A 25,790-nucleotide genomic window follows, 5' to 3' on the forward strand; every position below is an offset into this window, starting at 1 on the left:
AAAGTTCTGGAGGTCGTAAGCTTTAATTCAAGTCAAGTGGTTATTAAAAGCGCGGCGAGTGTACAACATATGAAATTTATATTTTCTTGTATTGTTCCATTTGCGTCTTGTTGTTTTATTATTATTATTATTATTTTTTGTTTTGTTGTTGTTATTGTTGTTGTCGAAATAATTTAAATTAGAAATGGTTGAATCGATAAAAGTGTCGTTTTTGCATTTAGTAAGGCGCATTCGACGCTCTCGTAAAAAATTAACATCTCAAGCATTTCTAAATTAATTCACAACGTACATGAATATACATACATTTGCGAGTAGACTTGTTTGGGTTTGGACGTGTTTATCTAAAACATTATCGGATCAAGATTTTATCATTTTCTCTTCTCTCTCTCTCTCTCTCTCTCTCTCTCTCTCTCTGTTTTCTCTTGTTATGAAGATAGAATCTTTTCTCCTCAGCGCAATAAATGTATTAAACATTAAAGCCATTTATAATGCTAATAAGGCAATTTTGCGAAATGCATAGCGACTTGTTCGTCCAAAATTTCGCTTTAAATATAATGATTTTTAGAAAGAAAGAAAAAAGCAATAATATCGCGCTCTAACGAAACTATTTATTAAAGCCTCTCCCAATGAAATATAATGGATTCGACGTTGCGCTTATATGAGTATCTCTTATCCATTTTGTTTTTCTATCATTTATACAAAAGTACGTAGAGGCTTACATGCAATTTTATAATTCTAATTGGCGCCTTGTTATAAAAAATTTTTCGTTTTTTTTTTTAACATAATTCATCAATAATTTACAATGCACCGTCACAGTATTATTACGATACGATAAACAAATTGAAAAAAAACAGAGTAAAGAACAAAATAATGTCTTAGCCTTCGAACGTACTTTCGGACGAATTCCAATTTTCAGCTGATAAAAGGAAAACACGTCTGACTGCACTCGGTGAAGAATTACTAATAAACGCTATTCTCGTTATGCCCGTCGAAATACAAACGAAAACAAATTCAACATCGCATTATAATTTGTACATTGGCTTTCACACATTTCTAATCCGTAAATTTTGCTTGTGTTTGAGCTTGCGAGTCAAACGTTCCCCGAGGACAGTCACAACGAAAGAGCGAAAATAAGTGAATGGGCGGAGGGGGATGAGAATAACGAATAACGAGGAATCTTACAGGAAGCGTACTTTATCGTCAATTCGTCTGTGCGCACGAACGAAGGGTTAGCGCGACATCCGAAGTAATAAACGAGGGCTAGAGTGGGGATAAACATAAGAGAAGAATGATTACAAATGAATAATAGAATAAGAGGGGCGAGGGAAAAGGTTGTAATAGGGGGAGGTAGATCAGGAGAAGGAGGCGGAGGGGCTAGTTGAGTAACGGGAAAGTGAAGAAAATGGGAAGAAGATGGGACGGGATCGCCGTGGGCGTCGACGAGACTAGATACCCTGGTCTCTCTCTCGTGTATAGGGCGCGCTTGTGCGCGTTGGTGTATGGGTGTGTCGGTACGACGCATCGGACGAAGTCTCCGACGTTTCATCGCGGCTCCTTGCACCTCGGTCCGCCACCACCGCCAAGCTGCTCGTCAAGGTGGGTGGAGGCGTGCCGCGCGAGGCCGTGGTTAAACGAGACTTCTCGTCGCTTCGCCCGCCGTAGGGCTGGAGCCGACTTACTCCTGGCCCTGGGGCTGGGCCGGTCGGGCGGTCTGGCCCGAGGAGGGTCTCGGCTTGCTCGGCTTGTTCGCCACGTTCCTCGACTCGCCCGAGCTTTGGATGCCCGCGAGCAGCTCGCTCTTCCTTATGCTCTTTAGGTCCAGGTCGCCATAGTAGTCCTCGCTGTAAAAGGCCAAGCGGCCGACGTTTAGCAGCTGTTTTTCTGCCCTCGCGAAGCTTCGCGTTTCCAAGACTGAGGATTGAGCGAGTGACAGTGGACTGGCATACGCCGATTGTCGGTTCGTTTTTATTGTTAAGGATGGGGGGTTCAGGAGAGGTTCAACCGATTTTTTTTTATCTGGTAAGTTTGATGGGAATTTTGAAAGTAGGCGCGCGGCATTTTTAATACGAAGGCGTATATTCGTAGGAGCCTCGAGCCAGTGATCTTTAATACGGCGTTATCGCGATAAGATACGATTTATCTCAGTTAATTGCGTATGGATAAATTGAGATCGTACATCAAAGTTTACCAGCTCTGAATTGCGTACAAATAAATTGGCTAATCATGAAATACTCGACAATTGCAACAGATCGTAAAAATGCCGCGATAGTGCATTAGCATCTCGAGTTGTATAAAGTTGACTGAATTTTACTTTCGATTTTTCTACTTTGTTGTTGTTGTTGTTGTTATTTGGTATATTAACTAGCGAGGTGATATTACGCGTAGACGTTATGTAATGCTCGTGTAACATTGCAAAAAGAATTCGAAAAAATAATGATTTGTGGGATGAAAATGCCAATTGCCAGGACTCGTATTACGAATGATATTTCGTCTGCGTGCGCATAGCATTGTAAATAGCGCGTGGATAGGATGGCCGACGGGATTCGTAGGTTTTGCTTCGAGAACTCACCATCCAGGAACGTCTTCGGGATCCTCGCAGGCGCCACTGCCATCGGAATCGCCAATCTTGAAGACGGTACCGATGGGGCATCCGTATTCTCTGGCGATGCCCTCCAAACAGATGTAGTACTTCCTACAGTCGTCGGGATGGGCGTGCCTTGAGAAGCTGCCGGAAGCACCGCTTACCTCACCAGCCGCCGGACACGCGAACCCATTGGCAACCTCTGCAAAGTCATCCGAACTTGGCAGATTAGTTTCTCCTTTTACTCTACTACTACCAAGCAAAATTAACGCCGCGGAATGTATTATATAAACGTTTGCCCGTCAGTTTTATAAATTGCTTCAACTTCCACTCTACTTCGACAAACAGCGCGCTTTTATCCATATCCATTCGCAAATCTCCCGAGTTTCTTTTTCATGTTTTCGTGTTATGAAGAAATTTCGCATTCCAATGATCGGCGCACTTTCTGCAGCAATAATCGATCCGCGTACGCGCTCCTATGAGTGAGCACCCATAGCACCTCTAGATGGCTATGGGCGTACGTAGGACGATTGATACATCAGAAATAAATATGGGAATTTTTACGCTTGTAGAATGTTGAATGCTGAGCGCTGACGTCACTTGAAGACAGAGTATTATGAATAGTGCATTAATAAGAAAAAATTCGTTACGTGTCTCGTCGAATAGACGCTTCCTTCTGCTTGGTTGGTGCAGGCGTGCGCGTGAATAGCGAAACACATAAGCGAGACAATGAAGCGAAATAAGCAAGTAAACAAACGACTAACGGTCGATTCGTATAAGGTAATCCTCAGTGACAAGTGTTTCGCAACCATGACAATGGGAGGTTTCCTTGTAATGGAACCTAAGTGAGATTGCAGTAGCCGCAGGTAGAAGCTCGCGCCTCGGTATTTAGGAAGCGAGGAGGACGCAGCGCTTGAACGCCCGATTGCGATATAATTGCGGGCGTAAACCGAATAAAAAAAAACTTTAAAGAAAAAATAAATAAATAAAAATAAAATATAAAAAGATGAAGAAGGAAAAGAAGAAAAAACGTAAAGGAAAACGAAAAATGTCTCACAAAAGATGAGTTAATAATGGCTCACCTTCGACTTTGCACTCGGGCACTTGGTCGGCCCACATGCAGACTCGAGCCTCCCTGTCGTAGGCCAGACCGGGGCTGCACTGATACCTCGAGGCCTCGCCGTTCCAGCAGTTCCAGAAGGTGTCGCACTTCTTCTCATCGGCGAAGATGCCGTAGAGCCGAGCACAGTGTGGCGTCCCGATCGGGGGCTCGAGTTGCGTGCGCTCGCCGCAGTCGACATTGTGCAGGTAATCGCAGTTCTCCGTAAGGAATTTGCTGTCGGAAGCGTCGAAGGCGAGGCCGTTGCCGCAGGTCTTGAGCTCGGCGACGCTATTGTCGCACTTCCAGTATTTGTCGCACGACAGGTGGTGCGGATAGAAACCGTAGTCGTCCGGACACTTGAACGACTCTTGCGCGCTCGTACCTATAATCATTCGTAAAATTCGTTTACCCCACTATCTCTTTCTCTCTGTCACTCTCTCTACAGTTTTGCTAGCCTTATTTTTTGTTTTTTTTTTTTATACTCGAACGGCGATGATGATGGCTTTGCGATCATATTTTATGATTTATGACCGGGGGATTGCGTAAGCCCGGGGGATTTCACACTTTCAGGTGCACGTAACAGTGACGCGACCATGTTACATTCGTGCGAAATCGTATTGCAGTTATCGAGTGCTCTACCGCTATCAGGCACCGTTGTTATAAGCCTACAACATACTTTCGAAGGAACTTTATGTTAAAAGTTACGTAAACTAAATTTAAGCGGAATTTACTCACAGCTATATGCCAATTTTATTAAGCCTTTGAAAAACTCGGCAAACTTCCGTAATGTTTACTTGACGAAATACATTTTTTTCGCGCCTTTGATGTAAATCAATTATATATGAAAATCAGGACCTGCTTTTTTATTACAGCCCTCTACAATTTGTCTTCCTTTCGTTTTAATTGTTGTTGTAAATTTCGTTTTATATAATGCTGAACTTTACATATAGACATCTTTTATTTATCGACTGCGTGAGAAAAAGCAAGTAAGTCTTAAGAATAAACAAATTAAGTAGTGCATTATTCGATTTTCCTCAAACTAGTTTTGTAAATTTTCTAATGTTGCCAACTTATGGTATAAAAAACAAAAAAAAAAAAAAAACAGGGGAAAAACCAAAATTTTACGAACAATCAAGTGTTACGTGAAATAAAAATTTTTCTTCACTATATGGTCCTTAAGAATATAATAAAATGATGGCATTAAAATGTCAGATCCACGGACTCAAAAATATCCATTAAGTTCATTAATGGTTAACGAATTTTACACTGGATTTGGATTTCTCATTAAATTTAATTAAATCTACGAGATATTAGATAATATTGAGATGGACTATATCGAGAACCAATAACGAGCTATTTCAGTATCAAGAGATAAGCTTAACTAAACAGTACACAGAAATAGTCTAAATATATATTGATTATGCGCGGACCATTTTACTCGAAATTCACAATATCAATGAGTTTAATAACGTGAGTTATGCTCTGGTGCACACTACATCGCAAATACAAGTATCACTCGCACAAGTTATCCGATACCATTAAATCCCATAAATTTCGGTCCATTTAAGTTTCTTCGCTCTACATTGTTGCACAAAAAATATCTCATTGCTCACCGACTGATAAACTGTTTTTTTTACCGTTTCTCATAAATTTTCCAATTACTATAAATAACTCGTTGTTTTTATTTTAATTATATATTTGTTCTCTTAACAGTTGATTACAATAATTTCTAGGCAAACATATAGTGCGAATGTGATGAATTAGCCTTTTCATTTTTTTTAAAAAGAATTAGACTTCTTCTCTTCTTCCGATGAATTCCTCAAATTCGATTTCTAACAATTTTTTAATTTTCTGGCATTGCATTGATCAATCGTTAAATAACACGAATTATGCAGTTTATTGCAAAGTATTTTTATCCATTAAAATTAATTGCAATAAATTTAAATGAGAATATTATTAAATATTAGTCCATAGTGAACCGAAATCTTACATGTTCATTACCATTTTCATTACTGACGACTAAAATAGTCCAATAATACTAATGTACTTATTAAAGGATCGTACCGCTCGAATTGAAATGGCACATGGCCATGTGCATAATTATTAAAATTGCTAATGTACAAATTGTCTATTTCTTAAGTCCAACCTGTTTTCAGTTTAGGCGTAAAATATTTGTTTATAAATTGATGCTCGACAATCTCGTAACTAATGGATCTTATGTCTTCAGTTTGCAAAAATAAATTAAATGCTACCCAAGTATGACCACTTAGCTTTGCAATATTGTGGAGACACGAAAAAAAAGTAGAAAGCGTTAAGCATTGAGAGCGTGATAATCAGCAATCAATGTCAAGTTCAAATGGCAATAATAATTATTCAGTAAGAAAGGATAATTGACGGTTTCTAGCCGAAACGATATTCTACGAAGTTTTTAAATACACAATTAGTGCCCACGCCATTGTCTTAAATTTTCGCGATATTCAATCGCGTAACATCGATAGGCTCTTCATTCGATTCATATAACTTTTAATAAGAGAGATAAGAGGGAAAATAAGACTTTTACAATATTGCCAAGGCAAAGTGTGTATCTACCATCCATTAATAATAATAGCCCGTGGGCATCAACACATAACAAGTACAAGCAATTTCTATTTTTAATTTATAATTTAATAACCTCGTATTACGGTACTTCACTATAAACACGCGTGTTTTACAGCAAATGTGGCAATTAAATGTCAATAAGCCCCTAAAGTTCCTATCTCGTATTATTCAAAATGCTGGATTATCCAGGTCGCCACTTTTTCCCATTAAGTCTCACGTAAAAAAACAAGGAGGCCAATGGGCAAGGCCCTCCTTGCTCGTTTATCACGAATCGATCGACTAGTTGCGCACTTATCGTGATAATTAGATTATAGAGAAGGCGGTGACGTTGAAAAAGCCCGTGAAAATGTGCGCGACGAGCAGGAAAAATGAAAAGTGTCGGAGATGAAAAGCGATGAAAATAATCTCTCATCCCACCGGCGACTAGTCGCACACTTTTTCCACAAACACGCTCGAGCATTCAGATTTTCGCCGCTGCCTCCCACATGGAATGTCTCTGGATGTTTTTGCGCGCTCGGTCCAACGACGGAATGCGTATCCTTGTGGGCTGGAGCTGGAGCCGAGACAATGGCATGTTGAAAGTCTTAGTGACAATCTAAATTTTTTTTTACCTGCTAGTGGGCGCATACGCGAGCCGAGCTAGCACTTTCGGGTTGCAGTGGACTTTTAAGCGCTTGACGTATAATAAATTGAAATTTCATTTTCGACCTCCAGTGCCTTATCTGCGAGAAATTCGTACCAAATTGTGATTGATTATATATATAGAAATTGCGCTGCTTATTGTTTACACAAGGCGTGTTGTACAAGTATATCTAACGCACGTTGTCTCGTAATCTTTAAATTCTGTTTGTTATACATGCTTATCGTATGGGACTAAAAAAATAAAATTTGAATAAAAAAAATAAAATAAAACAAAATACGGTAGTATATTTCTTACGAGGGCCATTAAGATTTGTCTTTGGCGCGAAAAACTTTTAACGATAAATTCGAAATCTTTAACTTTGTTTCAAGCCTACAGTCCATAATTCTAGTTGTTTGTCAAGTTTCAATGGTGCGTGCATTATTCAAACTCGTTGTTTCATAAACATTGCGGATCACTTTTTCAAGCTTAATCTAAAATCAAAGAATTCAGGTCGCGTCAGGCATGCTATTAGGTATGTTCGAATATAGGTATCGTAATGGAAAGGCCCGGATGCTGATTATCTAATGATTTATTTCGTTGGCCAACCAAATTGAAAAACTAAGCGAACGGTTTATCGAATCAGATCGGGTTTAAAAAGAATTTTGCCGCTTACCGATGTTGTTTGGACATTGGCCTTATCGGAGACAATGGCACGTATGTAGATTAAATTTTTAACCGATGTTGATCGAGTATAATCTGATTCTGCCCCGCACGCTATCAATGCCCATTAATAACCGTGACGTTGTCGAGTAAATAAATCAGTCAACTTTTAACAATTTATTATTCAAACCACTATCAATTACAATACTTCTTGGAATGTTCGAGAAAGAGGTGATTTTATAATATCTGCTGGTTCTTGGGATTAAATAAAGAAAATCATTGTACCCTCAACATGAATTTGTTCTCAAATCATAGAATTGAGAGTAATTTTGGCAAATCATAATAATTTAAGATCGAACTTTTCACAATAAAGGCACTCCATGACCATCGTATCATTTAAATACTAAAATTAAACAGTCGCCAAGGATTCTCGATGGAGTTGTAACAAATTTTACACATTACAAATCGGTCCTTATCAAGTACCACAATCGTCCACTTCCTTTCTTTGTGCCAAAGCACTAACAGCTAAGAGAATACTAAGCGGAGGACATATTCGAATACTCGAATAGGTGAATGGACTAGATTGCATCCAAGAGCCCGGCACGGCTAACGACGATGGGCTAAAAATACTCGGGCAAAGAGCGAAGAAGACGAGGATACGTTTGTGAGTTAGAAAATTACGGTGACGAGGAAATGTCATGTTGTCGCTACGATTCACCAGACCAATAACCCTATAAACGTACGCCGCGGGCGCATTGAACTTGACTGTGCTAAAACATGCTCCACATTACGTACTATCACTTTGTTCCTTGTGCAGTTATTAGTTTTGCCGGGAGTAGCTATTGCCCACTATTTCCACGGGAGCTAATACTTTTGGACGAACATTGGATAAATACCGTTTTCTCCCATAAGACTTTACTACTATCGTAAGTGGCTGTGTGTGAGTTTTAATGCTACGCTGCGCTTTATGGGCTTCTATTCCAGTGCGAGGCGGATTTTTTTTTTTTTTTTTTTTTTTTTTTTTTTGGAAGCTTCGAATAGCTGTGCATGCATTTCAATTAATGTGAGTTGAAAAAGGACGTGCAGTTGTTTGAAACGCTTAAGAAACGAAATCGTTTTCTTTGTATTTTATTTTATTTTGTTATATCGATTTTAGAAAATGTAATAATTAATATTTTAATAGTTGCATATAGAAAGCTCTACGTGTTACTGTGACATTTTAAGTTAAATTTCACGCTCGTATATTCATATGCGTAATTTAATTTTATTCTTGCATCATGATAAAAAAAATATATAATAGATTTCACTCTCTCGCGAAACTCGGGATAAATGACGATAAATCAACAAAATATTGCGACTTTTTCCGCGCATATCTCGTTGTAAAATCAATAATTTTCTAATTATTCGCTATTTATGGAACTTTTGGATTTCCACATTTTTCATACCTTCGCCGAAGATTCACGGATTTCTCAAAGTCACGTAACCGAATACTCATCACGTCAATCATCTCGCTTGCTAATTTAATAACCTACACGTTAAATGATTTTAACAAGATTTCTGAATTTCATACGTACAATGTCGTTCTTTTGAAAGAATAATTCTTTACGTGACCAAAACCAGGTGCAATCCAATACCTATAATAGGATTACGAAGATCTTATATCAATGCTCATGAACGAATAATAACACCTGGCAGTTATATCACAATGAAGAAAAGAGGAAAAAAGTATTAAGTACTACATAGATTTCTCTTGAAATATTCACTGAAACCAATATCAGGCGCAATGTAATAATCGATCGTAAATCGGGAAAAAAAAATCTTTCGGAGAATTCCAGATTGTCGAGATGCTGAAAAGTTTTTGCAATTTAACGCGGGCGGGGGTGGAGAAGGAGGGAAAATTATCGACGAAATCAAGCGTAACCTACGTCTCCCGGTTGTAGTGGCGCGTAATTACATAATACGGAATCCTCGCGGGAATATTTATCGAGAGCCGTCGGAAATTTCATTTCTGCGAATGCGGCTGGTTACTGTTGCTAAACCACTACGTGATCATCGTCATTATAGCTGACGTTTAGATGCCGCTGCTATTTTTCCTGTTGCTTACCAGGATGAATTATTTGCCGAGAGATTTGTTTCACCTCGCGCTGCCATTCCGAACGTTTCGTGCCAGGCTCCTATCGTTTTAACTATGCTTCGCAAATACAGAAACTAAAAGAAAGTGCGATATTATCGTTGAAAATGTCGTAGGCAAGCTGAGAATAATAACATTTAGAATTGTTATACGATTGAAAATTGAATTGAAAATTTTTTTGCATACGGCGGGTAGTGGAGTGGCGATACTACGGACCTTGTGAAGCTAAGCTTTATAAGCAAAATCAGCTGTCATTCAATGATAATTTCACCTTTTCTTTTCTCGTATTTTCTCTCTCAACTCCTGAACATATATTATAGCTCTTATAATATTTTTATGTGGCAATCGTGAAACGATTGTGTAATAAATCTATTTAAATGCAGACATTTAAAAAAGCAAACAAGTACTTAAAGACTGCAAGAAAAAGAAATATAAATTTTGTAAAAAACAGTTTTCCTTTAACTGCTTATATAGACTTATAAGTTTGCAAGATACGGAAACTTTTTCATTACGTAGATTAAACAATTTTTTTTCTCACTCTTTCTTCTTAGCATTATCCCCTCAATTCAGTTGAATAGTCTTCTGAATTAAGAATTGCAAGTCTTTGAAAATGTGAAGTAGTATGGTAAAACAAGTTAAAAAAGTAATACACGAATGCAACCTTGAATTTTGTTACAATAAATTCCAGACCATTAAATAATATGTCTTTAAAAGGCCAATCATTTTTTTTTTACTTCATATATAATCTCGATCTTGCATCAAGGACTCGCGTTTCAAAGAGATTAACAAAAAATAAATTTGAGCAGTACTTATATAAATATGAATTAAAGTAATGAGAAGAAGTATATCACCTTGACTTTTTCATCATCAATTATAAACATTCTTTTTTCTTTAACTATTATATTAAATATAAAAATTGAAAAATAAATTGCTTTTTAATGGCATATTTAAACGATTTAATTAACTGTACTAATTATTTAATATAAATTTTAATGTATGGAACATAAATGATTTAAGATTAGGTGTAATAAGAAAAGTAATTTTCAATTTGCTTTTACCAATCGGTTAACGTAATATTTGTTAGTTGCTTATAATTTTCGTTGTGAATAATATTTATTTTTCTCCCGACAAGCAAGACTTTATTGCAAACTAAATAAAGCAACTGCTTTATTCAATTATGAAAAATGAGCATTTTGTTTACACACTCCCTCTATCATTGTACAAACATATGTATAAACAACAATACATAACTTATCTCTAAAGATGTCGTTCAAGGATATTTTGATTAAGTATGTATGGTCTTATAAGTAACATAGGCGCAGAATTTTATTTCTTTCATCCTTTTTTTCATTTTGGCTCATTTGTCTCTCGTTGATTGCAATCTGAAAAATGTCTGTCGAAATGCACCGAGAAAAATGATTGAAATATTTTTGAGGAAATTCGCTGTCGTCGTTGTGCGGTTACGGTTAATTGTTTTAATCGATGCTTTTTGCATGTTTTTTTTTCTTTTACCAAAACACAAAAGTAGAGAAACATGCAGGGACTTACATAAGCTAATTTTAAGCTTAAAGCAGGTTGAAATTTTAACAAAGTAACGGAAATTTAATTAAATTGTAGATATTTTTTCGTGTTCTCTTTTATTTATAAATTTCAATGGATTCTTCCGCCTAATCGGATACTATATGAAGTATATGTCACGAATATATAAATAAGCATTGCATTGCGTAAATGAAGAATTTTTTAATACAAAGTTTTGTTTCAATTTGATAAATATATATTAGATGATATTTTTACAAACAAGAATGATTAGCATATTTTTATAATCAATATGGGAAATGAAAATATTAAAATAATTGAAAAAACTCAAGTTTTATCGAAGATAATTATATGAATTTGAAAACATAATTAAATTTTGTATCTCTCATACATTATAATAATAATAATTATTATTATTAAATAAGTTTTAAAAAATTTAACAATATGGATTACTGAAATTTGTTGGAAAGATTAAAATGAAAGTTCATTTTCTTGTTCTTTTAATTGGAATTCACTATTTAATATTCTATTAGAAATGATTTATAAGATAAGAGAAGAAATTCAGTTTAAAATTTATGTAATTGTTTCTTTATTAAACTATATGATCGACCACCAGCCACATTTATTTGATACATTATAATATAATTTAATTTAAGATATGATAAATAATAATTACATTATAAGTATTTAATTACTTGTAATTATTAGATAAAATATGACTATTCTAGAATAGTCGATCATTATTATTATTGTAGTTAATAACTTTAATAATCGATGTTTTGTTTCTTTTATTTTTATGACATTTTATATTTTTCATCATAATATATATATATATACATATACATATATATATATATATATATATATAATATCAAATGTAACAAATTATAAGGCATGTATAAAAATAATTAATTTTTAATGGTGTTATTTGTCAATATAGTGCTATTTAAATGCTTAGATTACAATTAATTTAATCATTGAGCAAATTGACACGGTTACTAATTATATTATTGAATTTCTTAGTTTGATACATTGTTGTTGCGATCTAACTCGAAGCCTAGATTTCTCAACTTACAATTATGACTGTGCAGACTAATATTATTAATTTAGTGAGTATAATTGCCTCTAAAATCAAGAAAGAGCTATTCATGCAAAAGGATCGAGAGTTGAAGAGAATATATTGAATGTGCTTTCACACCGGAACTATTGTCAAGATGATTTTTTATTTTTCTCATTTCAATGACACACGTGCTCAACACATTAATTGCTAAGAAATCGATCGTATTTAACTTTAATTTACGTAATTTGAAATGGAGTAGGAGGAATTTTAGATATTTATATATTTCATGTCCGATCATATTTCGTACGCATTCATAATAATCGAGGATCATCATTATCGTTATTATTACTATTATTATTGTTGTTGTTATTATTAATTATAAATATTGGCATTAGAATTATTTCGGTAACACTATGACAAATATTGGTAAAACTATTTACTAAAGTAGAATCGACCATGAAATTTCATCGATTACTTATAATGAATTCTTATTTTTCAGAAATTTATTTATTTTCAGTAAAGAAGAGGCAGTAAAGAAGATTGAAATTCAATTTAAATAATTTTCTAAACGAAATTTTTATTTTACGTAAATTCAAGATTACACCAAGCCTATCCAATATTTATAGAAATGAGATCGTTAGAAAGTTAGTAAATTCCATTAACATATTTAATGAGAATAGATACAATCGCAGACTTAGCGAGTGTACTATTTTAATGATTGAATAATATTTTAAATGAATTTTTTCTATTTTGGTTGGCTTAATTGATTTTGTAGCTTTTAGCAAGCTCGTGATCACTGCAACATTAACAGCGATTTAAACACAATATTTATAAAGTAAAGAATATATTCATAGTTATTACGTAAAATTTCTAATCGTAAACGATGTACATTCTATTTTAATTAAGCTGAGATTTATGAACGAGCTAAGATCGGAGGCTGAATCAAGTAAACATTCGAATTAAATTTTCAGTAAAATTGCATCGCGATCTTAAACTTGAAGTACCGTGTTTTCTAATGGTATTAAAAGCAATTGTCATGGAAGCAAACCAACATCCCGAGATGCCACGTTTAAAAAACCCAAAGTATCAAAGAGACTCGTCCGGGCCCTCGCGAGATTCCTTTTCTCCATTTTTTCATCTTGGATGAAGGGAGGGATTGGTGAGAGGGGAGGTTAGGGCGTTCCCGTTCTTTCCAAACCGAGAAAATCACTGCAATCGGCTAATAACCCGCGCGCGGCCATCGCGGGCGTATGATCTCCGAATAACTAAGCCGCTTACGTAAGCCACAAAGACTTTCGCCGGCCACTTTCACTGGGCCGAGGTGGGAAGCGGGAGGCAGCGGCGCGCACACGCACACGCGCCCATCTAAGCGGCTGCGGCCAGCATCCCGCTCCCTATCCCGATCCTGGCGCTTTCATTTTTCCATAGATTCCCCACCTTGAATTGAAAACGCGATAGAGCTGGCTCAAAGGCAAGAGCCGCTCCTCCGACGCGACCTTTTGGCTCGTTCGCTGCTCGTTCCGCGAAACCTCGACGATCCGTTAACTGCTTTTGAATTTCGATTCCAGGGATACGCGATCTCAGTTGTTCTTTACGATCGTGAATAGCAGAGGTGGCGATGCTCCTGCACTATACAATGTTGCTGATTCTCTTTCTCGGTTATCCGCTTGCCGATTTGTTATTTGTTCCTGAGGCTCGATTACGCTATAAGGAACATTCGACCCGATCTCATGCGTCTTGTGATATTGCTGTTTTACATGACAGCCGAGACGAACTGTGAATTAATGTTTCGGAATGTTTTCCTTTTAGAATTGTTATCAATGGGCGTTTAAATTGTAATTTAAAAGCCTGGACTATTTAAAGGCGTTGGTCTAGCTTTTTAAATGTGAATAATAGCCGATCGGCTTAACATAAATGAATATACTGTTCGTAATATAATATAATGTCCGTTCGATAATAACAAAGGTGAATAATTTATCGAGACGAAGGTGATGCTTTCATTTCAATAATAATGTTCATTAGTATAAGGCAATAATTGCTGTAATATAATATAAAATTCATCATGCTACTGTAATTGACTATCGTATAGTCAATTACGCTTAGCTCATTGTTTTTTTCCGTAGATATCATTTTTAGAAACTGGGAGATTTGGCAATGGGTTGAGTTAATTTAAGCGGAGGATTATGGTAGTTTTAACAAGGCATTAAATGTATTCAATTTGTTCGAGCCTTCGAGTCTTGATTACATGGGATTGCGCAATTTTCCGACTTTTACTAAGTACTGCAATATTCTTATATGGTTGCTGTTTCTAGATAAGTTTGAGTGTATTGAACATACATTAGAAAAATTTAAATATACATTTCTACAATTTATATATGCCTATATACATATATATGATGGATTTTAGAGTGATATATATAAGTATTTAGCGTTGTCAATTGCAATTATATTTTTGGTTTGAAGTTCATATTTCTTTGAAAATTGAAATGCATAAATTATTTTGCTTTTCATTAATAATAACTTATGACATCCATCTGAATAAGTATATTTAGCATTACTTATATTTAACTTTTATTATTATTAATTTTTTTTACAGAATTCTTTATTATAAGTTTACGCGTGTGCTAATTAATTGTATTACAAAATAATGGTTATCTAATTATATTAATTGTAATTAATTTCTATTTATAGTATTTAGAAAATAATTACGTAATACGATAGTGCATTAAAAATTTATAACTAGAAGCGAACCAATATGTAGTAATTATATATATATTTTTTTATATACAAGATACTTAAAGAAACTTATAGAAACGCTTTTTTGCTGTTGTTTGTTAATTGACTTGATTTATATTTAAAATTTTGTATTAGTATCATGCTAAGTGTGGTACATATTATTTTAAAAATATATTAAAAAAGGAAATTTTTTTGTAAAGTGTTACGTTAACATCGTTATTATCGAATGAAATATAATAATTACGTATAATTATTCAGAAATTAAGGTCATTGAAAAGAAGTTCGAGATTTATAAATCACCATTTATATACTGATTTTTAAATACTAGTGGAATATATGTTAAATACAAGTATAAAAATTTATCGAATCGTCATTGAAAATGAATGAGGATTTAATTCGAGTATATAAGAAATTTCTCGAGCATTAGAACATTAATGTGAATTCTTCTTGCAATACATCTTGCAAGTATAAAATGTATTAATAAAGCGCTGATGTATCTGAAACATCATCAGCAAATCTCATTTATCTCAATATGTATGCATGTGCAATAATCCGTACATATAATTATTATGAATTTTTTTGTCGTAACCAAACGTCGCGCTTAGCGAATCGGCCAGCACCAGAAATATTACGCAAGTGGCTGCGACGTAGTGTGTCAGTTTTCTCTCTTGTTTATATTGGACCCGGGAGATTTTATATCTGCTTTACTGACTTTGGGAAACATTGCGCGCGCCGAGCATTACGATTCTTTAATTCGTCTTTTTGTAAATGCGGCCCGCTTTTGCGCCCTTTCTCCTGATCATCCTTCTCGTCGCAATGTGTGCGTGTGAGCGTGTGACCGTAGCCAGCCAGGTTATTTTCACCTGTGGCTTCGGTTAGTTTCGTAATTGCCTGCATGTTCCCTCGAGAAGCGCGATTTTTTTTCTTCATCTTCCTCATTCTGTTCTCTCATCTACCTCGATCGGTGAATGTCAACGGGTTGGTGAAAGTTTTTTGAACGCTCCAATGGTTGGGTCCCCGATCGATTATGTATATATTATGTATTTTATGCATTTTTACCGACGACGATTAGCTATTCTTCGATCTGCCTACGTTCTTTCGCTCGAGGCCTTTCTTCGACCCGAGTTCATCCGTTACACACCGTTAAAGCATATCATCATTAAAGGAAGTGTGAGCACGAGGCTCAAAAAAATGCTGAGAGATTTCGACCTGCGAATTTTTTCTCCGTTTATACTTTTATTCAAAAAATCATACATTTCCACATGAGCGGCAGCATTCGTAATATCGTGATTAATTTTAAGTGTGCTTCGTTTAAGAATATGATACACATGCAGAGTATACCAACTTAAATTAATACTTTCTCCATTTTTCTCAAATAAATGAGCTTATTATTACATAGAAAAAGTCAAATACTATGGTACATAGCGCATAGATTTAAGTGCAAAAAGTAAATCTGTTTGTTTTCCGTTACAGTTTGGTCAAATTTTTTTGATCAAATTTTCTTCTTAATAGTATCATTTTTTGCCATTGTGGAGTCGATGCAAAATCTAATTACTTAAAGAGCAAAATAAATTTAGATTCTGCAGCTAAAGCCAAAGCTTTTTCTTCTTATATATTCACGATAGTCAACAATAGTTTGCTCAATGGCTATACCAATGTGCAATATATATAAAAAAATAGTTAAATTTCTTTACAATTGTAGGTCGCACTAATTAGTGAATATTTTTTTTTTAATAGAATTGCTTCAGAAACTATTGAACAAAGCGATTAGCTTTGCGAATCATTGAATTACTGAAAGTATCCACGCATTTTACGCGTACATGGCACTGGCAAAACTGTTTTCCTCATATTCACGCCCATTTACTATATAAACCAGCCACATACATTTCCCCCTAAAGTTACGAATCTAGTGAAAGAAGCTGAACGGCTAGTACTTTACTGTATGAAAATGTGAATATAATTATATGGATTTAGTAGTAAAAGCTGGGCATGGCAAAAGAAGCGCAGAATACTTTCCTTTCCTCATTGACAAATAAGCGCTCCAAACGCGTAAAAATCCACGATACTTGGCGCATACGTGAACATGAAAAGAAAAAAATCTTGCCGACATAAATCTGCGAATATTACTCCACTGTCTGCAAATATAATCCTAATGCGAGTAAGCAAGGATGAATAAAATAAAAATCAGCTTGAAGATTGCGCTCGTGAATGTGTCGATGATCCGCAAACGTGTAACTATTGCGCGCGCTTACGTAAATATCCCGTGGATAATTTACGAAGAAGAGAGTCAGGCGACGAGAGGAGGACGGACGCATCGATTAATTTATGCAGGAGTTTAGATGAAGTGGAGCTGCTCACCTTTCTAACATTATTCTTATTGTTCAAGGAAACGTTGCTTGTATATATATTTGATATACATAATTGATTATAGATTAATTTCTTCTTGACTTTGGATGCTGCAAGGTGTCGTGTTGGAAGGACATTTCAGTGTATTGTTTGTATAAAGAGATACCATCATCGAGTTTGTTGAGGATGGCGGTGATGGTTGGCTGCCCGATGCCGAGGAATGGTCGGGCAGTACCGCGGGTGGTCGGGCGTCCAATGTAAATGAGTAGCAAACGTCGACTGGGTGTGAAAAGACATTTCGCGAACTATTTTGAATAATGATTATTTCGGGATTCGATAAAATTTATAATCCGTTGAGATGTACGAATGGTAATTGTGCACCGGAAGGCGTACGGATGTAGTATTAGGGACTTTTTCCATCAGCTTTATTGGCGATAAAAAGTTGTAGTATCATTTTGGTTAGAAGAAATTTATAATCCGTTATTTAATTTGGAGATCCATTGCTGTTGGCTTACTTCGGTAATCTTCATGTCTTTATTTTCTTCAAAGATAAAGGATGTCAAATTAAAAGTGCATGGACGACCATTGCAATGCCTTAACTACTTCGAATGTAGGATTTCTATTCAAGTTTACCAAAATATAAGCAATTTCACAGCATCGTAAAACTAATTATTACGTTTCAAGCATTCCTACATATATTGTGTAATTACAGCACGAGTGTAATAAATATTAGTAATGGAATTTTAATTTTAGTTGAGTAATATTACTCGACTGCCGTTTATTGCCATATGATTATCACGCGTATGTTGTCCCTAAATTTTAAAACCCTAAATCATTCCATCGGAATATGTCTCAAACTTTCGTACTTCGTATTCATCGACTGACATTGTTCCTATAAAGATGATTTTACTATGATCTCACACGCGTGTAATCCATCAGCGTAATTATATCCGTCATATACTTTTAAATTGTAAATCTAAAATTACGTTGTCGATTCTGTAATATGGTCGAATGTTCGCGAAGCCGTTTCTGGATTCTTATTTCGTATAGATTGAGAGTATCATGTAGCCATATACTATCACGGATTGCAGAAATACTGCTTTTTAAAAAAATGTTGTAGATTGTGTGTAATTAGAGTACGTTCGTGCAGAAGACATCGCGAGATAGTTATTTGTTTGACGATTGCACGAAGCGTTTGCATATATTAAACGTTTTTTTAAATTTTCTCTCAATGGATTTTTAGAAACGTTCCTTACCCCGTGAACACTTTACTTTTTTAATAAACTAAAAAAGGAGCTTAATTTACTATTGTTCCGTGAGCTAATTTTAAATTTAAGACTGTCGTAGTAAATAGCAAAGTTTCCCTTAATTGTTTATTATTAGGAATATCAGAAGCCAACGTTAAAATAACCGATACTCAAGAATTCATATTTTCAATATTGAATTATCAATGTTCAGTTACAAACACTTAATACCATTAGTAGTAGCGCTCTCTTCATAAAGCAAATTTAAGTTTTAAAATATTTTTATCCATTCTTCCGATAATGCGGTATTATTACAGTGAGAAAATTAGTTTCTAACTGCTAGAGTCAATTAAATCCTCTGTAATTCGGATGACTTTTATATTACATTTTCAAACGTCAAATTATATGCAAAAAAGGTTTTTATACGAAGACAGACAGACAGACAGACAGACAGACACACACACACACAGACAGACAGACAGACAGACAGACAGACAGACAGACAGACAGACAGACAGACAGACAGACAGACAGACAGACAGACAGACAGACAGACAGACAGACAGACAGACAGACAGACAGACAGACAGACAGACAGACAGACAGACAGACAGACAGACAGACAGACAGACAGACAGACAGACAGACAGACAGACAGACAGACAGACAGACAGACAGACAGACAGACAGACAGACAGACAGACAGACAGACAGACAGACAGACAGACAGACAGACAGACAGACAGACAGACAGACAGACAGACAGACAGACAGACAGACAGACAGACAGACAGACAGACAGACAGACAGACAGACAGACAGACAGACAGACAGACAGACAGACAGACAGACAGACAGACAGACAGACAGACAGACAGACAGACAGACAGACAGACAGACAGACAGACAGACAGACAGACACACACACACACACATAGAGAAAGAAAGAGAGAGAGAGAGAGAGATAGAGAGAGAGAGGTAGAGAGAGAGATATAGAGAGAGAGGTAGAGAGAGAGAGAAATTATACCCGAGAAAGAAAAAATCCAGCTACTACCCAATGTTGATTGACTACTTTAGAAATAATCGATCGATTTTGAACAGGAGAGAAATTCTCCTCCGATCCCTTCGGTAATTCATAGAAATTGCATACTCGACATCGAGCCAATTGCCACGTAAGCCAGTGCTCGAGTGGAAATCTCTGGCAACCACTTGCACGACTTTAACGAAAAATGTAAAAGAACGAAAGAAAAATACACGACCGAAAGCATGAAAACGCAATTTCTCTTCGTATAATTAACACACGTACGTTAATTAGCTTGTTTGTGTGCACGAGCCCGAGGATCATTCGTACTCCGATATATACGCGCATGCACTCTCGTTGTACTTGCGTTCTACCGGCCCCCCGAGATCAACCGTAATGAAAAGCACGTTTTCTCCGTAGCAGCGAGACGAAAGTGCACGCGCTGGACGTGTAATCGACTCTCTAACGAAATCGCCGAGCTTCGTTTCGTTTTCTCAGCGAGAATGGGGCTGCTGGCAAGATGGGCGACGAAAGTTCAGCTGCCGTCCACGAGAAAGCGAGCCGAAACAATTTGAAACAAACGTCAAGAGAGCCCGAGTGCTTCAAGTTCCACGTCGTGCCCTAACCGATGTACAAGCGACTTGAGTCGTCGATCACACGCTCGTCTTGCTCGACAAAATGCATGCGCACTCGTCGTCTTTGCACTTTTTTCGGTCGAGCAAATCCATCCGAACGAACGTATTACATATCATTTCGGCGACTTTCACTCGCGCACGAGGCCTCGCCGCGGCGATCCTCGCCTCTCCCTATCTGCAACGAGGCCCTAGGCTCGCTCGCTACATCGCGCCTAGGCGCCCAAGTGCCCCCCTTCCCCATCCCACCCCGCCAGCCCCATTTCTTCAAACCGCCCCCCTCGTCGCCCGTGTCAATTAAACGACAACGAACGTCGCTGGGTCGTCGCACCGGTTTATCGTCATCGGGTGTACGTACCGGCGATGAGGATCGCTGCTAACGTAACGTAGGCTCTCATGGTGATGCTCCTCCTTGCTCGTGGCTGCTGCTGGCGCGTGCGATCGGCGTCAATCGGGGCGATACGAACGATATTTAAGCTACGGCGCACTGCTGTTTAATTCACTGTTCAGCCAAAGGATCCTCGACAAACGTCCCACTTGACGATAAGGACAGAAGAACTCGCTCGAGCGTCTTGCCGGCGTCGCTTCGCGATCTTATATATATAACCGGCCGGTCACGTGTCGGGCCCCACTTTACGGGGCCTGCCTCCCTCCCACTCGCCCTCTCTCGCTCGCACTCTTTGACTCTCTGGATCATTCGTTTACTCTCCCTTTTTTCGAGACGGTGGCGGTGGTGGTGGCGGTAGTGACGGCGGCGTCGGCGGCGGTAACGGCGGCGGTGGCGGTGGCTCCTCTCAAAACAAGACGTACCGCCATGGCTTTTTAGCCAAGTCTCATCGGCCACTGTCTTCGGCCGCTCTTCTCTCCTCCTTCGGATCGGAGCACGCTTGCACGATCTTTATCCCTTGCGTCAAGGATCGACTACGTGCCTGTGGGACCCACGGCATCCTCTTCCTCGCCTCCTTTACCCCATTTTATTTTCGGAGAGCGAAACTCCAAGTTTCGGCCCACCAACACGAATTCGATAATCAACGAATTCGACGATTAAATGGCCGTCGATGTTCGGCCGTTCTATCGCCTAGGGATTACGAGAAAACCATGGCACCTTAAAATTCAATTTTAAGCATTGTGGAGAGGGACTCCTGTATCGTCCGACTAACTACTTCAGTTATTTATTTATCTGTCAAAAAAACAAAAAATTGATTTCCCATGCTATAACCATAGCCTGGATAAATATTTGAATTTACGCTATTCGAAGTTACTCGAATACGTTTCGTTGTGAATGCGCGCTGACAGTTGTAATTTTCCTTATTACTAAATTTAAAATTCAAAAGTCAGCGATTGAGTCAGCCATAACAGAAATACGTCGTTATTTTAAAATTAATAGCTTATAAAAAATGCTAATCGTAAATTAAAAAATTTCGATGGTTAAACAGTTTTTATTTTCTTGAAAATTCTTACGAGAAAAGTTTTGAAAAGGATTCCACCAGCAGCTTGGCATTGTAATACATTATTTTCATAAGTTTCAATTTGTGTTAAGAGCATGTAATAACCGACGGGTTATCGTTTCAATTGGATCTTTCAATCATTATCAATTCATCAATCTCATCATCGATCGATTATGAATTTACGCTCCGCATTTTATTTGTCTATTGTTATTTATAACGGCGTAATTGCATGGCAGGCAAACACTTTTAAAAGAAATATTATTCAAACATTAAATATGAATTAATTGAGGAGGAATTAAAATTTTTAAATTTAAATTTAAAGGGTAAATAGTTTGAAAACACTTTTTTTGTTTTTATTAAATTTGCGTATTTTAAAATTTCATAACGATGGAGGACTCCCCCCCCCCTCCTCCCCCCCAAATATCATCAAGTCCGCATTCACTTTGCCAAGGTAACTAACTACTTCAACCTCAATAAAGACATGCCGCAAACATACGAAGTTACAGTTTTCGTTATCAGCTAGTAAAAAATTCAAATTCGTGATAAGCTCGAGCCATGATAATAAATTTTTCTTTATTTATTTAAAATTATACGCGAGTAAAATTGCAGCGCGATTAGTATTCTAAAGTATCGATTGGAATGTTGGCAGTCGCGGTGATGTGAGAGACAAATGGAAAAGCAGCAAAGGGCGCTTAAGTAAATGAGCTCGAGCGAAGCCACGACGAATCGTCGATCGAGAAAGCACATTGTTTCAGTCAAACGAATTCATAATTTATTCATCAAACTAAGACGTCGATGCTCTTTACCGACGGACACCAACGAGATGAATTTCATCGAGGCTCATTGTGTCTTTCAAGCAACATACGCTTCTTGAGCGTTAAAATCGCCCGACTAGTTCAAATTAGGAATCCCGATGACTCTCCTCTTCACTCTATCAATTGGCGGATAGCTGTTGCTGTTGAAATATGTCGGACAAGTCGTTCTTCATCTTCGTTATCTCATTGTCGTGCTTACAGGGTGCTTACACAGTACTTACACAGTGCTTACACACGCAGGAATGATTGAGTTAAAATAAAATCTGCGTAGAATGCGCGTAGGTTTGACCTTAGAGATCGCGTGCGTCTGGTACGCAAACACGCTCTTGTTATTGCCGGTATTTTTATAAATTATACGGCGCGCACATTCCACGGACATCGAGAACTTGAATGACGCGGAGGTGATCGATTTCTTTTGATCGTGGTTATCTCACTTTGTCAGCTGTCTCGGCTGTCTTTAGCCGAGTTTACGTTCCTTTTCTTAATTTATGAAAGCATTATATTCGCATTTTATTGCGGATTGATATTCATTTCATTTGCCATTGTATTATTGAAATTATTAATACTCCTAGTGCAGGAGAGTCGCTTAAACATTATCTTCAGTTGCAATAGATGTGCGGGTAATAAAACTATTGTAATACGAGCGTAATGCTCGCGATGATGAATATTGCGCTTTTATAATTTGAATGTCTCGGTTGATTAAGAAACGTATAAGCATTTATGCCATTATCGTGAATTGACAATCGCGCAGCCACTAATTGGCATTTTTATTCGTCCGTGCATTTTTATTCACGATCATTTTATTCAAATTTATAGTTGATTGATTGGAAACCAACTAATTTAACATACAAAATTATCGATCTTCGATGACTGGCGTAAGCTAGATCGACATTAGCACGGGAATCTTTTGCGGGAGAGCTCGTCAAAGCAGTCCAATCGCACCTTTCAGTTTCTTAAAATATATCTCTCTCCATCCTCCTCCTGCTCCACACTAAAGGTAGTTGCTCTAGCATTTGATTCATGTAACGGATAGTATTTATCAATTACATTATGCCGAAAATAAATCCAGTCACTGCGGAAATACGCGAAACAATTATAGTAGAGCGTACGTTTTCCGCATAATTATTTGAATGTTAATAGAAAAAAGAAAAGCAAAATTTTCCATCTAGCTGTGAAAGCGACATAGGAAATAAATTTAATCGAGACGCCGATAAAAAAAAAGTATGGAAAGAAAAAGAAGCATCAAAAACGCTGAGCCGACCCAATGAAATTCATACCTTCCTCAAAATGCGCCTCCTGCTCCTCTTCCTCTCGTCACAGCCTCGTTGCTTAATAACATTAATAAGCTCGAGGCTTGGCTCGATCGGCATTCGCGTCTCACTTCGTCAAACCCAATTCGGAGCATCTGCGAGTGCAACGACGGCACCCACACCGAAGCTAGATTTCTCCCGCCACGCAGGCGCTCATTCACGCACGTAGAGCCGCGTATTTACGAAAGGACGGCGGATATGTTTTTTTGTTTTTTCACCTCCGAGCCCGCCTGCATTTCTCTTTCTTTTCACTCTCTTACAACGGCGCTATGCGTTGCTCGGCCCTGTGCACACACATACACACACTGAGAGAGAGAGAGAGAGAGAGAGAGAGAGAGAGAGAACAGTCGCTTGGCCGCGAGTCGCACCGATCCGGAACCAAGTTGCGAAACGAGTTCTCGATTCGGAGCGCTCGCCCAATACTTGGTCCATCGACAACCGGAGCTTCTCTCTCTCTCTCTCTCTCTCTCTCTCTCTCTCTCTTTCTGTATGTATATGTATGCACGGGTGTGAGCATAGGTGCATGTGTGCCATTGAGCGAGTGTGGATAAAGCCACGATCTCTGGGGACACGAACAGTCGTTCGCGACTCGTTTTCCGAACTTTTGCACGTGTATGCCTTCGTCTCTGTTTGTCCATCTGGCTATCTGTTTGTCTATCTGTCTGTCTGTCTGTCTGTCTGTCTCTCTCTATCCCTGTCTCTGTATCTGTCTTTGTCCATATCTCGTTCGTACGCACGCGAGTGCACACATATGAGTATTCATGTGCGCCGCTGCATGAGAATTTCTTTGTTACTCCCATTCGACAAATCGTCACGCAATTTTCGATAAGTGATGTGGAGATTCTTTTCTATTCTCTACATACACCTCGTTTGATCGTATTCAAATACCTAATAATCGAAGCTTGGAGAAATTGCGTTCGAGGTGGGATGATAATAAAAGACTATGATTAGCTATTGGTAATTACCGGACAAGAACGAAATTGTGAAAATACGCTTGGCTTGTCAATAAATTAAGATTGATATTTATCGATTTTCAGTTTATTGATTCATCTAAGAATATTGCTTATGCTTATAAATACGACTTCGTGGAATCCTTAACCTATTATACTTACTTCGATTGCCAACTCCGTACGAGCTATTTTTAACGCTTAATATTGAACGGACGAAGGCACTGAAAACCTGTTACTTTCCGGTATTTCAATTACACGCGCATACACACTTGGAAATTTGGCTCCGAGCGAACGATCGGTGCTCGAGAAGTCAAAAAGCCCAGTTGCCATGTTTAAATTACTTTGTAACTAGCGGAGTTTTGTCGTACTACGACAAAGAGGAAGCTTCATAATGGTGAAATTCCTTCATCGTATATCATGATGTAAACAAGTTCTAAAGTTCCGACAAATCGAAGACATCACATTATCTCTATGCTTATGTATTAAAATATTTTAATTTATGTCTCGGTATGCTCCCTTGATTTAGATATTATATTTCCAAGATTACGTATAAGTCTCTATTGCCTATAGCTTATTTTATTGAATGTTTTTATTGAAAATAAGGGCTAAGAAAATAATGTTTATACCATCTACGTAATCAGATTGCTAAATTAAATTTCTGTTCGCTTTTAAATAAATTCTTATTAAGTTTCTTTGATTATTATTGACATTAGATATTGAAAAATTATTTAAAAATAGATAAATAAATAAAAAAATATCTTTGAAATTTTTTATAACATCAGCATTGATATAAATAAAATATTTTTGAGTTCTTTCTTTGGGCTAATTATGTTTAAATATTTAATTGTAATCTAAATTTGTAATTGTTTGACTAATTGCTTTTATAAACATTAAATAGAGAATAACGGAATCGATTTTAAAATATAATATTAAGTATTTTATACGGATTATACCAAATCAATATATAAAAAATTATAAAGTATCAATAAAGTATGATA

The 25,790-nt window shown here is 37.0% G+C and overlaps 2 protein-coding genes across 2 annotated transcripts in view; one reads left to right on the forward strand and one right to left on the reverse strand.

Moving 5' to 3' along the window:
* Positions 1–1,641: 1,641 nt before the first annotated feature.
* Positions 1,642–20,841, reverse strand: Gasp (Chitin binding Peritrophin-A domain-containing protein Gasp). The gene is made up of 4 exons (XM_011499437.1): positions 20,628–20,841; positions 3,664–4,065; positions 2,570–2,783; positions 1,642–1,841 (listed from the first exon to the last, which is right to left on the reverse strand). Exons 1-4 carry the CDS (start codon positions 20,665–20,667, stop codon positions 1,676–1,678), a joined length of 822 nt encoding a protein of 273 aa, XP_011497739.1. The 5' UTR covers positions 20,668–20,841; the 3' UTR covers positions 1,642–1,675.
* The window catches only part of Dh44 (corticotropin-releasing diuretic hormone 44), an 80,029-nt gene continuing 62,350 nt past the window's right edge, over positions 8,112–25,790 (forward strand). Inside the window, exon 1 of the mRNA XM_011499436.1 lies at positions 8,112–8,489. The gene's annotated coding sequence lies outside the window, so the exon portion shown is untranslated. The remainder of the gene's footprint in view (positions 8,490–25,790) is intronic.

The sequence above is a fragment of the Ceratosolen solmsi genome, unplaced genomic scaffold, assembly GCF_000503995.2.
Source record: "Ceratosolen solmsi marchali unplaced genomic scaffold, CerSol_1.0 scaffold35, whole genome shotgun sequence".
Lineage (NCBI taxonomy): Eukaryota > Metazoa > Arthropoda > Insecta > Hymenoptera > Agaonidae > Ceratosolen > Ceratosolen solmsi.